At 47.5% G+C, this 12,192-nt stretch overlaps 1 protein-coding gene across 2 annotated transcripts in view; it reads left to right on the top strand.

Moving 5' to 3' along the window:
• MTOR (mechanistic target of rapamycin kinase) overlaps window positions 1–12,192 on the top strand; it is a 121,141-nt gene that overhangs the window by 13,562 nt on the left and 95,387 nt on the right. For both annotated transcript variants that reach the window (XM_032393713.1, XM_032393710.1), the window contains exons 7-16: window positions 887–1,162; window positions 1,248–1,356; window positions 4,516–4,702; window positions 5,669–5,797; window positions 6,516–6,760; window positions 7,818–8,033; window positions 8,387–8,592; window positions 11,141–11,263; window positions 11,873–11,962; window positions 12,086–12,178. In XM_032393713.1, the coding sequence (XP_032249604.1) occupies window positions 887–1,162; window positions 1,248–1,356; window positions 4,516–4,702; window positions 5,669–5,797; window positions 6,516–6,760; window positions 7,818–8,033; window positions 8,387–8,592; window positions 11,141–11,263; window positions 11,873–11,962; window positions 12,086–12,178 (1,674 nt within the window). The remainder of the gene's footprint in view (window positions 1–886; window positions 1,163–1,247; window positions 1,357–4,515; window positions 4,703–5,668; window positions 5,798–6,515; window positions 6,761–7,817; window positions 8,034–8,386; window positions 8,593–11,140; window positions 11,264–11,872; window positions 11,963–12,085; window positions 12,179–12,192) is intronic.

Raw genomic sequence — 12,192 nt, forward strand, 5'->3', positions numbered from 1 at the left:
GCCATGACTTCAAGTCCCGAGACTGGGTGACTAGTTCCCCAGCAGAGCACTGGTGTCGTTGGAGAAGAGGTGGGGCCTGGTACCTAAGGTCAGGAGATGAGGAGCAACCAGGGGAGACCAGGGGGCAGCTGGTGCGGGTAGGGGAGGAAGGCCAGGAAAGCTCGGGATCCAAGAAGCCAAGGAAGAAAGAGTTTTCAAAGAGGAGGAAATATTAAGTTGGCTCAAACACTGCAGATTAGTCCAATACAACGAAGACATAATTGACCATCCGATTAGCAGCATCAGAGTCCTTGGTGACCTTGATAAGAATAGTGCAGAGAATTTCTGACAAGTGAGAGTATCTGTGTCGAGAACAGTATGGAAGTTGAGAAATGAATTGTTTGGACTGTTACTAAGCAGCGCTTTGAATAGGACATAGATGTGAATTCTCAGCCAGTCAGGTTAGTCCCCACCAGCCACGGAATTCCTCGGATCCCAAGAAAATTACTTTCCCAAGTTGTTTCGGCCTGGGTTTCTGAAGAGAGGAGCCCGACCTCGCCAGGACCCTGGCGTGGGGCTGCCCGTCACCCTCGCCAGAGGCTTCCTGGCCACAGCCTTAGGTCTGGAGTCACAACTCAGCTTTCCCAAACCAAGGGAGGGGTCCTCCGCAGCCAGCCCCCTGCTGCTGCTGCTTCATCATTCGGTAGGTGGTGCTCTTCTGCCTGAATTGGAACAAAACCAGTCCTCCTGCAAGGTTCTGGGGAAATCCAGGAAGATGAGGAGCGGGCACCCCCCACTTTGAAAATAGTTCCCCTTCAGGGTGGGGCAGACGAGTCGCTCTGTAGACCCCACAGTGGCTAGGCAAATGGCACTTGTGAGTTAAGCTGATCCCCCACCCCCCATACAGCGCCTGAGAGAAGAAATGGAAGAAATCACACAGCAGCAGCTGGTGCATGACAAGTACTGCAAGGACCTCATGGGCTTCGGCACGAAACCTCGCCACATTACCCCCTTCACCAGTTTCCAGGCTGTCCAGCCCCCGCAGTCCAACGCCTTGGTGGGACTGCTGGGGTACAGCTCTCACCAAGGCCTCATGGGGTTCGGGGCTTCCCCCAGCCCAGCGAAGTCCACCCTGGTGGAGAGTCGGTGTTGCAGAGACCTGATGGAGGAGAAATTTGATCAGGTAAGTGGCGAGGGGCCCACCCCCCCCCCCAAGCTCCATACTCCCTCTCCCGCTCCCTCACCAACCCTGCGCCTTCCTCCTTCAGGTGTGCCAGTGGGTGCTGAAATGCAGGAATAGCAAGAACTCGCTGATCCAGATGACAATCCTTAATTTGTTGCCCCGCCTGGCCGCGTTTCGACCTTCTGCCTTCACAGGTGAGGATGTCCACAGACATGTCGTGTCATTCCCTGTTGAAATCAAACAGAAGTGATTCCCAAGAGTCATGTCTACCTCTCGTTTGAAGCAACGCCAACCTCGGGGCTCGCCTCTGGCATCTTTGCCTCCTGTCTGATTTCAGCCGGGCCTCATTCGGGGGTGCCGCAGATGTCACAGGAAAACTCAGAGTGCAGGCAGAGAGGCCGTTCGGGAGCCAAGCAACTTGGCACGTATGGAAGACAACGAGTTGGTGACAGGCTTCGAAGAGACCAAAGGAAGGGCAGTTTGGGTTTAGCTACTCCGCAGCAGCCTCTCTGGGGCAGGGAGGATGCAGTGACCGTCCTGCTTCGGCCCCTGGTCACCCACCTGCCTCACTGCTCAGACGGAGGAGGGCCTGGAGGTTTCAGAGGCAGGTTTCAGGGATGACGGACTGTGGGTTCCCATATTCCTGCCCTTTGCACTGGGCAGTGAGAATCCCTGGCCCCTGGAGCGGCCCTAGCTCAGGTGCTGGCTTCTCCCCACGGCCTTCCTGGGTGACTCCTGCTGGGAGTACTTTCTTCCCCCTTCCTTTAGAGCATCCAGCTGTGGGAAGGCTTTGGCATCCGACCTGGGATGAATCTGGCTTCTGTCCTTAACTATCAGGTTTTCAGACAGGTTATTTGACCTTCCTAGGCCTCCACTTCCTGACTTGTCAGTGGAGAATAACAGTCCTTGTCTTGCAAGATGAACTGCATTAATGCCTGAACAGCTCATCCAAATGGCAGAGTAAGCCCCAGTAGATGGAAACCATTATTCTGCTTTTACTGCCCCCTCTCCCTCCTTCAAATCCATTTTAGAAGTAAGGTCAAGGTTAAAAATTGTAATAATACTCCAGTTGCCTGTTCATACTTAATATCCTTATCTTACCTCCCTACTTGCTGAGTGGAGAGACCCCATCTCGAACATCTTTTTGCACCTCACTGCGGTGCACATTGCCTGTGCTTAATAAGCATTCAGGAGCAAATGAGAGCCAGGAGTGGAAGTAGAAGGTCAGCCCGACCCTTTGCAGATGCCTTTCCCTAGCACACAGACTCATTTCACACCACCCAGTTCAGATGAAACGGGAAAAATGCATGGTTGGCGTTAAATGTGCTGTGTGTGAGACGAGAATGTGTTGAGTAAGGACGAGACAATTAGCCACATAAAATCAATGAACCAGAGAGAAATGATATCATGAAAATCACCCATATTTTTTTCAGTTTTCCATTCTTCCTACCTGGTACCCAGCAGCTATTCTCCTTTTTAATGACCAGACATGCCCCTGTTCAGTAGAGCTTTAAATAACCGTGGTTTGAAAGTCTGTGGTTCAAAAGAAAGTAATAACTAGGCCGAATTTGATCAAAGTCTGGCATGTTGTGGAAGCAGTTACCCCAGTAAGTTCAAAGGCCCGCCTAGGAGCAGGAAACCAAGGCTCAGAGGGCCCCTAGGTGTATTCTTTTGATGTGGGTTTTTATTGTTTTATTAAATAATATACTAAAATGTGTCATTAAAATTCAGCCTGGGCAGCCCCCATACATGTGGCCTCATGGGGAAAGTGCCCCCTTTAAGTTTAAAGCTTGCAGCTTGGAAATCATTGCTCAAACTTCCCAATGATGTAATTTTTGGCCATATCAAAAACATGCTAAGATTGGGCTGGAACCTCTAACAATTCCTAGTCTCTTAGGGTGCTAAATCGGGCAAAGGATGTCACCCTCTTGATTTAGGCTTCTTTCCTGCTGAAATGCTGTCCCCATGCAGAAGTCCCATTTTCCTCATGGATGTGCTCTGATTTTAAGGTTACATACATCACCTTACTCTTCTGTTTTCAAGCCCCAGAGTGCTTTGACCATGAGATCCATGAAAGAAGACCTTTCTCATTAGAGTAAATGCAGGGAGGCATCTATGCTGTTTGGGACTCCACTTCACTGCCTCCTAAATGAGCTTCTGGAGGCCCTCAGCACCCCTCACTTTCTAATGGATGTGTGGTCTTGCCTTCTCTGCTGCTGTGTATGTTCTGCTGGTGCACGGACTTGAGGCCAGCAAGATGGAAGGGAAGAAATAGAAGAGACAAAAATCAGGAAATTCCAACCTTTGGAGGAGTAATAACACTTCCGCTTAAATTGCCCAAGAATCGCCTACCTGCGCACATTGGCTGATGGAAACTTAATGAAAATACACTTGTGGCTTCCCAAATTACAGACTAAATGTTGTTCTATTAAATATAACTATAACAGAAATCTCTGGATAATAGCAAAGTGATTTCCAGGCCTAAGCTGAATAGAGTGGCCTGTTTATTGCAAACAGTATTCAAAATTACTTTAAATTTCAATATAATATAAAATAGTTTAGATGATCATCTCTTTGTTTTTAAGCAAGATTTAACATATATTTCTTAAACAAGAGCATGTAGTCTTTCCCTCAAAATATAGCACTAATGGGGACAATTATGCAATGTTACTGTTTTGGAGACCCTTTAAGATTTTTTTTTTAAATTAAAGTGGAAAAAAATCTAATATTTCTAATATTTCCAAAAGGTGTATCTGAGGAGTGATTATTAAGCATAAGACTTTGGTTAATACATCCTCTAAATTCTTCTTTAGTTTTTTTCAACAGGCTCTCTTAATTTATTCTTTTTTTTTTTTTAAGATTTACTTATTAGAGAGAGAGCACAAGCAAGGGGAGGGACAGAGGGAGAGGGACAAGCAGACTCCTCGCTGAGCAGGGGGCCTGGCTTGAGACTCTATCACAGGACCCTGAGATCATGACCTGAGCTGAAGGCAGATGCTTAACCGACTGAGCCTCCCAGACTCCCCTCTCTTAATTTATTCTTAAATTTAAGTGTTTTATTTTTTTATTTTTTTTTAAGATTTTATTTATTTATTTGACAGAGAGAGAGAGATAGTGAGAGCAGGAACACAAGCAGGGGGAGTGGGAGAGGGAGAAGCAGGCTTCCCGCCAAGCAGGGAGCCCGATGCGGGGTTCGATCCCAGGACCCCGGGATCATGACCTGAGCCGAAGGCAGACGCTTAATGACTGAGCCACCCAGGCGCCCCAATTTAAGTGTTTTATAGGAACTCTGACCTTTGATATATATACCAACCCTGACCTTGAGCCATATGCTTTGTCTTTCTTATGATCAGATACCCAGTACCTCCAAGACACCATGAACCATGTCTTAAGCTGTGTCAAGAAGGAGAAGGAACGTACAGCAGCCTTCCAAGCCCTGGGGCTGCTTTCTGTGGCTGTGAGATCTGAGTTTAAGGTCTATTTACCTCGTGTGCTGGACATCATCCGTGCAGCCCTACCCCCTAAGGACTTTGCCCATAAGTAAGCATCTCTATTGTGATTTCACCTTCCATCCCCATTTGGCTGGGGAGAAGGATGCTCCATCCCAGTTTCCATGGAGCTTAAGCCCATTCTCCACGTCACTAAGCTCCAGGGTGTAGTAAATCATACAAAGCACAACCCTTCCTCAGTTGAGTGCCAGCCTTTTTCAAATGAAGTGATATATATATAAATATTTGGGGAGGTTGAATACCCTGTGAACACGTTAGATGTCAGTGCTGTTTTCAATATTATTATTAACTGGGAATCTCCTAGTTTTGCTCTTTTCTCTGGTTTTCAAAGGTCTTTTGATGTAAGGCCTAAGAGAGCTTCTGGACTGGAACTGAAGAGAACTAATGGTCACTTTCTCCTTGTCACTGAAGTTGGGTGCATTATTCCACCCCTTGAAACCTCCCCAGTGAATAAAATACAAGAAAAACCTTCACCCCGCAAGCTGGAGAGGCCAGGGTGTCTCCTCTAAGGCTCAGGGGGTCAGTGTTGACTAAAGCTGTGTTTTGATCTTTCTCTGTGTTAGTAGCAAGGATCGGTCTGATGAAGGGATAAGCCTCCCCATTCTAAAGCCCAGCGTTCTCATCGTGGGGGAGAATTTCTTTCCATATGATGGATGCACCCTACCCCCTGGTCCCTGATGTACACATTGTTCAGTTTGCTTCCTAAATAGGTACCTTGGCCAGCACCGCGCTAACCCATATTGTGCCTTGTGTGCAAATTCAGAAAGGGGCCCCTTTCTCAAGATACTTGACTGCCATCTGCTGGATTGTTGTAAATTCAAATCTACAGTGTGTCCGGTGTGATGGGCCCCCTAGAATTGTGCAGTAGATAACCTGCTCGCCAGCAAATTGTGGCCCTGCCTGGATCACCTGCCCTCCTTGCCCCAAGGCGATTTTGAGGTGGGGCATCACACGATGTCATTGTGTCTGAAGTAGCCACTCTTTTGGTCCCCTGCAGGAGACAGAAGGCCATGCAGGTGGATGCCACAGTGTTCACCTGCATCAGCATGCTGGCCCGGGCAATGGGGCCAGGCATCCAACAGGATATCAAGGAGCTGCTGGAGCCCATGCTGGCAGTGGGACTGAGGTGGGTATCAGAAACCTGAGCTGCTCCCGTCTTGCGTAGTAAGAGCCTTGACCGGCGGCATCGGGACAGCGCCGAAAGAGCAGGGCATGGGTGTTTGCTCGTTAAACTGGATAGGCAGGAGAGCTCACGCTAAACACACGGGCTGGTTTCGCATCCTGGTTCCATCTCTAGTTAGCTGTGTGGTCCTGACCAGTTACTTAACTTCTCTGAGCCTTAGTTTTCTCACCTGAAAAGCGGGCACAATAGCAGCTCTTGTTGTCCAAGGTTGTCAAGGGGGTTAAGTGAAAGAGTTCATGAAACAGGCACTCTGGGCACTGGGCCTTGCACAGAAGAAGTGCTCGGTTGATGTTTGTAGCTGTTGTTTATGTTATCATTGGGAAACTGTCTGGCTTTTCTGGCTTTAGTTCTCTTTAGCTATAAAATAAGGATGATGCTCTTTGTTTGCTTCCCAGATTGTTTATTGAGACTTGGTCTTCAGCAGTGGCTAAATTATATTAAGCAAGTTCTGGCAAAGACCAGAAATTCATAGATTGTTTTGAAATCTCTGACCAGGCCAAGAGAGTTCAGGACATTTCTTCTATTTTATAGTATCCTTTCTACTTTAAAGACCAAGCAGTTATGGGCCAAATCCCCTTGCTGGACAAGAAAGGCTGTTTCTTCTCAAGAACAGACAAATGTCTTGTCCAGCGCCATAGGTGCCTGGTTTCCTTCCCCTCAGCCCTGCCCTCACTGCTGTGCTCTACGACCTGAGCCGTCAGATTCCACAGCTGAAGAAGGACATCCAGGATGGGCTCCTGAAGATGCTGTCCCTGGTCCTGATGCACAAACCCCTCCGGCACCCGGGCATGCCCAAGGGCCTGGCCCATCAGCTAGCTTCCCCTGGCCTCACAGCCCTGCCTGAGGCCAGCGATGTGGGCAGCATTACTCTTGCCCTTCGAACCCTTGGCAGCTTTGAGTTTGAAGGTAAGAAATTGCAGCCGTGCTTGCCAAGACAGTGAGTGTTGCTGGGAACCCCAAGAAAGGAATGAGGGCACCAGAAGTCCTGGGTCTTGGCTGGGGATCCTGGAGACCAGCTAGCTGATCCTGCAGCAGCTCAGCCTCCTGGGCTCTTTGCATGTATTGTTAATTCCTCCTCTCTGTTTCTTCATCCCATCCTGAGTTTGGGGGCAGATGGTGTTCAGGGAAATTATGCATTGATCCAAGGAATTAATGCTTCGGAGATGAGAAAGTCAGAGATGGAGCCCCCATCCCCCATGTCCATGAAGCTGAGATGGTATTTAATGCTTTCAAATGTTTAAGCCAGAGGCTTTTAGGTATTTCCATTCCTATGGCAGTGTGATTTTCAAGAGCGCTGTACTGTGTAGTTCAGCGTGGAGTTCTAAGCTGCAGATAAACCCACATCAGTGCCCTAGGGAGATCTATTTCAGGAGAGAAAAATGGATACTTTTGAAATTTAAAATCATGTAAGTCGCAGTGATCAAGACTGCAGGGAAACAAGTACAAAAAGCCTAAATGTGCCATCTGAATGCTTATAGCCATCTGTGGTTTCCCTCTTGTAGCTCCTCCTCTTGCACTGATTGACACCCAGGATAATGTATTTCTAATGAATAGAAAGTAGCTATATTTAAACCCAGCCTACACCAGACTTTCTTTTGGTATTCAAATCTGGGAACTAAAACAGACACGGTAAATTTGATCAAGAATTGTTTTACTCTCTGGGAATATAAAGGTTTGGGTCAGAATAAAACAAAATTATTCATTCTTTGAAGGAAATAAAGGATTAGGATGAGGGGGGTGGCTGGAATGCTTTTTTGTGTGTCTCCCTGCTCCTCCGCCTCCCTTCTGCCTCTCTGCTGATCGGAAACCCATTTGTTACCTTTTTTAAGAGAAGCGTTCTGAGTCAGTATCTTGTTGAAAATTGAATTCGTAGCCATGAAATGAAAAATGCAGCTAGCTAGTTGGAGATCTACCATCCAGAGCAGCAGTGTTAATTTTGTTTTCTCTCTGCCTTTGTATCCAGGCCACTCTCTGACCCAGTTCGTCCGCCACTGTGCAGATCATTTCCTAAACAGCGAACACAAGGAGATCCGCATGGAAGCTGCCCGCACCTGCTCCCGCCTGCTCACGCCCTCCGTCCACCTCATCAGCGGCCACGCTCACGTGGTTAGCCAGACCGCGGTGCAAGTGGTGGCAGATGTGCTCAGCAAACTGCTCGTGGTTGGGATAACAGATCCTGGTACGGTTTATGAGACAGAAGCAGTCTAGGGGAGTTTATGTGCACAGGGCAGTTGGAATTAGCCAGTTACATTGCATGGCCTCTAGAGACTTTTGGCCTCAGCCAGCTGATGTCCAGCTGATGTCTCTGCCAAAGCGTTGGGCTTGGCTACTCCAGCCTATTGGTGTAAAAGAATCTGTCTTTAATTCTGTTGTCTTTGCTCCTATGGGTAGAGAAAAGATTTGACAAGTGAGGTGAGAGAAAGGTACGTGGCATCCTCTTACTAGGCCGGAGGCAGTGGGGACAGAAACTGGGAAATGACCAGAGGGGTGATGGCATTGAAGAGGCGTTCAAAGGCATAATTGTTCTTACAGACCCTGACATCCGGTACTGTGTCTTGGCATCCCTGGATGAGCGCTTTGATGCACATCTGGCCCAGGCAGAGAATTTACAGGCCCTGTTTGTGGCCCTGAACGACCAGGTGTTTGAGATCCGGGAGCTGGCCATCTGCACCGTGGGCCGGCTCAGTAGCATGAACCCGGCCTTCGTCATGCCTTTCTTGCGCAAGATGCTCATCCAGGTAATGGTGTGACAGTCAGACCTAGAGGCAATGGGAAAGGGACTGTCATTGTGAGAGCGGTTTGGGGAAAGAGAGACGACGACCGGGAAGAGGGAGTAAGGTCGAGATACCTGGTGAAAGCCACCTTTGGCTCCAAGAGTCCATGTTTTCCCAGCTTTGCAGTTGCAGTTCCAGTGCTGATCACCTTGTAAGCCTCTTGGCAGTATGACTCCAGGGGCCCTCTTATCCCAGGCTAACCTCTTCTGCAGCTCTTCTCTTGTTCCTGGCAAGTCACCAGAGATTCCACTTCTTGGCCCTCTCCACTCAGTCTGCTGCACATGGTGTCAGTTTTCCCAGCACCTCTCTGTCCTTCCGCTCTCCTGCTCTTGCTGATGCCAGGTCAGGCACAGAGGCCAAGGATGAGAATGGTTCCAACATTCCTTCTCATGGTCATTGCCCCTGGTCTGTGGTCCCTGGCTTTCATTCTTAAATAATGTCAGATGCCAAGCTAAGCTGCTGGACTAGAATCAAAGGGAGCTTCAGATTGGCCTTGCTGTTCCATCTACTAGGACTTTTTTTTTTTTTTTTTTTTTTTAAGTAGGCTCCACGCTGAATGTGGGGCTCAAACTCACAATCCTGAGATCAAGAGTTGCATGCTCCACTGACTGAGCCAGCCAGGCGCCCCAGGATTTTCAATTCCTGCTAAAATCTAGCTGCCCAGTTTTTGTCTCCACCTACCCACATAAGTTGTCAGGCTTCCTTGCGAGTGGTGCATGGTCCGGTCCTTCCTGCCTTGAGGTCTTTCCACCCACCTCTTCTGGGTCTCAGTGTGCCTCACCCAGTCCTTTCCTGTCCCCCGACCCCACCCTGCCCCTCCCTCCCGCTCTGCTTCCTGACCCACCCACGTAAAGAATGTAAACACAGAAATATCATTAACATACGTAACTTGCATCCTAGAGAAATGTCGTGTATTCACAATCATAACTAAAGTGACTGTAATATCATCAGTCAAATTAGAGGATTATATTACGTTGGCACTTCTGTTTGTAGCCTAATGGTTTACTTCTTCAACTGCTGGCCTGTGATAGGAGTGCCTATCCTTTTAAGTCTTTTTTTAAAATACCTAAGGTTTTGGGAAGGAAAACAAATCATTGTTGAGCCTGCCAGCCCAAATCCTGCTTAAAGAAGCTTGATATAGAAATATCTCCTAAGGAGAATATCAGTGTGTTCATTCAGTCAATAGATGTTTTGGACATCTTCCAGGTTCCAGGTCCTGCTGGGTGCTGGAAACATTAGCGAACAAGCCAGGCATGGCCTGTGTCTGCTAGAAGGTTACAATAAGCTGCCGGGCTATCAGGCCATCTCATTTTTCCTGATACTGGAGAATGTGAAGCACCATTGAATGAATTTACCATGTACTGAGCTTAGCCCTTGAAACCCCCAAATTTTTAATTTTTCTTGTTTTCAAATGTGGATACAGACCTTCACAAGTTGAATCACACATTTGCACGCCTTGGTAAGGGACATTACCTAAATGTGCTTTGGCCTTTTCCTCATGCCTCTCGATCATCAGAGGGGGTGTTGGGTATTGTTCTGAGGGCGCAGCAATGCTTGCTGGCTCTGGAAGTGAATTTGGGGATCTTTGATTTGGCCATTGGTGCTCCAGAGATTGGCACTCTCCTCTCGGGCATCTGTTCCCTGCCTGCCAGCCATCTCCTGGCTCACGTGGGTCTGTTCTCAGCATCCCTCTCTGTCCACTCTCGCTGGTGTCTGCTGTGACGGGGGAAAACAGGCTGCTGGGGGGATCCAGAAAGTCAGGATTATTAAATCAATAACCTAAGACAAAATATATTATTAAATTGTAGACTCCTCCTCTGGGTAGCTGAGTTAACATGCACTTTTCTCACGGTTCAGAGATTTCCTTCTGGCAACTTCAGCTCGCCAGAAGTCTGTCTTTATTAAGTTGTTTATATCTGTGTCACGATGAGTAGAACGTTGCTGATTTACTGGTGTTTTAAGGATGTCAGAACAAACATGTTATTTCTGTTCATCAAGGTCCAAGGGGATTCTGTTGATATAATCACTGTTTGGGTTTATCTAGATGTCCCTGAAACCACTACTGAGTATTAACATTTCTTTCAACAGAATAGCTGTTCTGACTGTTCTTTGATTCTTTGTCATTATTTATAGGCCCCCTTAGTGATTTGCTGTCCAAAGATTTTTCTCGAAGAGAGCCCTTCCCTCGTTCCTCATTTCTGCAGACCCCTGCTCTCACTGTCCCTGTTGGTATTCCCAGCCCCCTGGGCCTGTGCCGTACTGTTAAAGTTGTGCTTGGGGACAGCTGAGGGACCATGGGGGCTGGGGCACTGTGGGGACTGGGGCTGGTTTCCAGCAGTCTTTCTTCCCACCACTGCTGTGTCCCTGACTGTTGGCCTTTGTGGAGGATCCAGCAGCTACTTGATCCGCATGCAGTTCTGGTTCCTTCCTCTGGTTCCCTGCCACGTTTCCCCTTTGATACACCGTTCCTCTCTAGAACTTCCTCTACCATACGGGCCTTTCTTCCCTGCAGATTCTGACGGAGCTGGAGCACAGCGGCATTGGAAGAATCAAAGAGCAGAGTGCCCGCATGCTGGGGCACCTGGTCTCTAATGCCCCACGGCTCATCCGCCCCTACATGGAGCCCATTTTGAAGGTAGCTCACAGAAGCTAGAGACACTGGCACTTTCTCTCCAGGTCATCTTATGTCCGCTTCTTTGAGACAGTGGGAGTGTTTCAGTAGATAATTTCTTCGGCCCCAGGCTCGCGGTCAAGGGCCACATCAAGCATTCTCAGAAAGGATAGCGAAAATCTCACGAATTGCAGGAAAGGGCTCTCTTTTTATAAGGGGTGAGATACAAGCTTCAAGCACATCATCAAATGTGCTTGGAAAGGAGAAGTAGGTAGATAGTGGCATGAAATAGTTCCCTCAAAATGAAAAAAATTCGCTTTAAAATCTGAGTATGTTAGAGGCTTGTGAAATCTTTGAAAACTTATGTGAATGTGGCAAATGATCAGATACCATTTGAGAAGGCATGGGAAACATTTTTAAATCATGGTGTTTCTCAGCTTTCTCATATATCTAACTGGGCTCAGTATGGAGAAAAGTTTTAGAATCCACATTCTGGAGAAATTCTGGATTCACAAAGCCTAGAAGTTTTGTCTAGGATTGAAATGGTCTCTCGGGTGAATTTTACTTACGTAAAAGAAAGGTTTCTAGTAGATTCTGTTCTGCATTCATTTTTATCATATCTTCTTTTCATAGGCTTTAATTTTGAAACTGAAAGATCCGGACCCTGACCCAAACCCAGGTGTGATCAATAATGTCTTGGCTACAATAGGAGAATTGGCTCAGGTAAGGGGATAACTGCATTTTCCATAGGATGGAAAGAATACTGTTTAGTCTCTGAGGAAATCAAAATACTTTGTAATGCCATAATCTCTAATCTTACCTACTACCCTCTTTTTCATTTTGTAGGTTAGTGGCCTAGAAATGAGGAAATGGGTGGATGAACTCTTTATTATCATCATGGACATGCTCCAGGACTCCTCTCTGTTGGCCAAAAGGCAGGTGAGTACTACTCA

This window comes from Phoca vitulina, unplaced genomic scaffold (assembly GCF_004348235.1).
Source record: "Phoca vitulina isolate PV1807 unplaced genomic scaffold, GSC_HSeal_1.0 scaffold2, whole genome shotgun sequence".
In the NCBI taxonomy this organism is placed as follows: Eukaryota; Metazoa; Chordata; class Mammalia; order Carnivora; family Phocidae; genus Phoca; species Phoca vitulina.